Source organism: Tachysurus fulvidraco, chromosome 9, assembly GCF_022655615.1.
Source record: "Tachysurus fulvidraco isolate hzauxx_2018 chromosome 9, HZAU_PFXX_2.0, whole genome shotgun sequence".
In the NCBI taxonomy this organism is placed as follows: domain Eukaryota; kingdom Metazoa; phylum Chordata; class Actinopteri; order Siluriformes; family Bagridae; genus Tachysurus; species Tachysurus fulvidraco.
Genome location: NC_062526.1, coordinates 27,209,807 through 27,212,748, shown reverse-complemented (window position 1 = coordinate 27,212,748; position 2,942 = coordinate 27,209,807). Strand labels below are relative to the sequence as shown.

Sequence of the window (2,942 nt, the reverse complement as noted above, 5' to 3'; positions counted from 1 at the left end):
GCCAATCAGGAGCCAGTCAGAAAGAAAGGGAGAGAGAGAGAGAGAGAGAGAGAGAGAGAGACGAGCAAACATCAAAAGAGGCGAAGCACGCTGTACCATGCGAGCTCGCGCTCGAAAATCGCAATGTCGGATCCACGGTGACGCGCATCATCTTCATCACCATCTTCATCACCACCGCCGCCATCATCATCATCACCACCAACAATATCGCCCTCGATCGCCCCGTTTTGCAAAGGAAACGTGTTTTTTTTCCCCATCGGAGGAACTTCGCTGGAACATAGAGGGTCCGCGCGCGGGGAAACATGGCCGAAGGTTTACCCTGATTCTGTTTCTTCTTGTACTTCTTTTCATGGTTGTAATAATTAACAAAAGAACGCAAATGTTACACGCTTTTTTATTTTCATTTGGCTCGCGCAGGCACGACGGCGCGTGTCCGTAGTTTTAGTTCAGCGCCGAACTTGCTTGTTTGTGCACGAGCTCCGCGCGGGTTTGTTTACGTCGTGTGATCGCACGCGCGACTGAGAGCGTTTTTTGCTCTAGTAATAAGATGCGTGAAGGTGATCAGTGGGTCTGGGGCTTAATCACACGCACACCTGCCCACCTCACCTCACACCCCCCACGTGAATTACGGTATGCACGTGGACGTGAGAAGGAAAAAAACCCAAAGTTAGTTGTGATGAAGCAGTGAAATTGAGCAATCGCATCAGCAGGCGGGGGTTTGATCATGAGGAGGTTTAAAAACGTCTGATTCTGACTGATGGTTCCTGGCTTGTGCATGCGCGCACCTTAACGTGATTAGATTGGATTAGATGTATTCACCTCACCGGACACCTTGTTTGGAGTAAAAATGGGAATTTACTTTTTTTTTTTTTTTGACCACACACGTCGCGAATCTGCTGTGTGTGTGTGTGTGTGTGTGTGTGTGTGTGTTGTAAAGAAGCAAACACATCTCCACATTGCTGGATCTCAGCGCTTAATTACCGACGATCTCACCGAGGTTGTGTTTCCGTCTTTACCACGCAGGAGGGCCGCGCGGCGACGCCGCCAAGTGCCCGGGGCAGGAGGAGCGGAGCCCGGGGCAGGTCCTGGCTGGATCCGGCTACTGCAAATGGTTTAATGTCCGCATGGGATTTGGATTTATATCGATGACCCAGAGCGAGGGGCGTCCAGTGGACCCTCCGTTAGACGTCTTTGTCCACCAGGTGAGTCCATCAGCGCTTTTACACTCACCTGTACATCTGACCTGTCAGTGTGGCTTCGGTTCGTGTGATGTTCTGAAGCGTGCAACCTGCTTCTCAGTGCGTTTTGTACACAAGAGCAGGTCTGTCTTGGTGTTACGATTGTGCTTGTAAAAGCATTTCACAATTAGACCCCCAGGGACACCTTCAGGGCTTTACACAGGGTACAAACAAGACTGTTCCACCCTCCCCTCCCCCTCCTCCTCCTCCCCACCACCAAACTCAACGTATTGTGGATTTTGAAGTGAACATTGTGAATAATCGTCTCATTAAAGGCGTTTATGATCGTTAACACGTCACCGGTCAGTAATTAATGTAAGAATCGGGAGATTAGAGAAGGTCTGTTTGTGTGTACTGTGTGTGGAAACCTAGCTGTGGTGAGATGTTCCTCACGACTCCTACACCATAAAGACACGAATGATGGAGCTACTAAAATGTCGGAGCTCCAAAGCCTGTGTTTCCTCATCAGCTCCTCAGGCCTTTTCTTCTTCTGCTCAGGTTTAGCGTGGCCTCAAAGCTCGTTTTTCTGTCCAGCGTTAAGCCAGATGTCGTCATGTGCTACGGTGTTTACATCCGATGCTAGTAGCTTAAAGCAGGAGGTTTGTTTTCACTCGGCGTCGCTAAAGGCTTTATTTAGTCCAGGTTCGGATTTAAAACGGCGCGAGGCTGCTACGTCATAATGAGTCGGTTATATTTTGAAACTGAGACCGTTAAACTGCGCGTGAGCAGGCGCGTGAGCAGGCCGCTGAGGCGTTTACCTGACTGATTAAACCGGGAGGATTTTCTTACTTTAGCTTTGCGTCTAAAAACCCGAATTTCACATTTACCCCACGTATTTTAGGAGCTGGAATCCTATCCTCGAGCCCTAGTCATTAGTTTAGACGTTATCTGCGTGTTATCGACGTGTTTTTAAAGCTAGTTTGCTCATATAGCTTCCCCTCAGCTTTACCACTAGACAGACATCACATTAATACTAACATGCTAAAGTGTGTGTGTAAGTAATGTACGTTAAGTTACTTACTATTATTATTATTGTTATTATTAATTAATTACACTTGTCTTGGTGTCACCTACCATTGTGTTTAATCAGAAAATAGACGTTTCCATTTTGCTGTGTTTTTTGTAAAATGGTTCCCTTTGCTCTGGTTGTTAAGTGCTTATGGCGTTAATCAGTAAATTGTCTGATATCAATTAATTATAATTAAGGTGTAAGCTAACAAATGGTTAAATTAGGTATGTTTGCTCAATGTTCCTCTCTTTACAATCTTTAAGAATTGAAAACATATCGTTCATGCTAACAATGTGACTAGCTTTAATTGAGTTATCTGTCTACTTTTTTTAATTAACTATTAATATTTTTATTCTTTTTTAAGAGTTTTTAATCCTTTCCTATATATATATATATATATATATATATATATATATATATATATATATATATATAAAAACAAACATATAAGGCGTATTCTCAGTAAAGATGTTCATATTTAGCTTCTTTGATTTGTAATGAAACTTTGAAATTTGGAGGTTAGATACATCTTTAAATAAAAAAAAAATAAATAATAATTTACTAACAGATTGTAATATAAAAATTTTTTGGTTATGTTAAATTTTCACTATGTAATAAAAGTGTAAGTTAACATTTATACGATAAGATAAGATATACTTTTATTCGTCCCACAATGGGGAAACTTCTCTGTTACA

At 42.8% G+C, this 2,942-nt stretch overlaps 1 protein-coding gene across 2 annotated transcripts in view; it reads left to right on the top strand.

Annotated features, from left to right (window-relative positions):
- lin28b (lin-28 homolog B (C. elegans)) overlaps positions 1–2,942 on the top strand; it is a 21,207-nt gene continuing 18,265 nt past the window's right edge. For both annotated transcript variants that reach the window (XR_007143861.1, XM_027171156.2), the window contains exons 1-2: positions 1–312; positions 1,024–1,202. Coding sequence is in view for 1 of the 2 variants with exons in the window: in XM_027171156.2 (XP_027026957.2) it covers positions 303–312; positions 1,024–1,202 (189 nt within the window). In the remaining variant the exon portion in view is untranslated. The remainder of the gene's footprint in view (positions 313–1,023; positions 1,203–2,942) is intronic.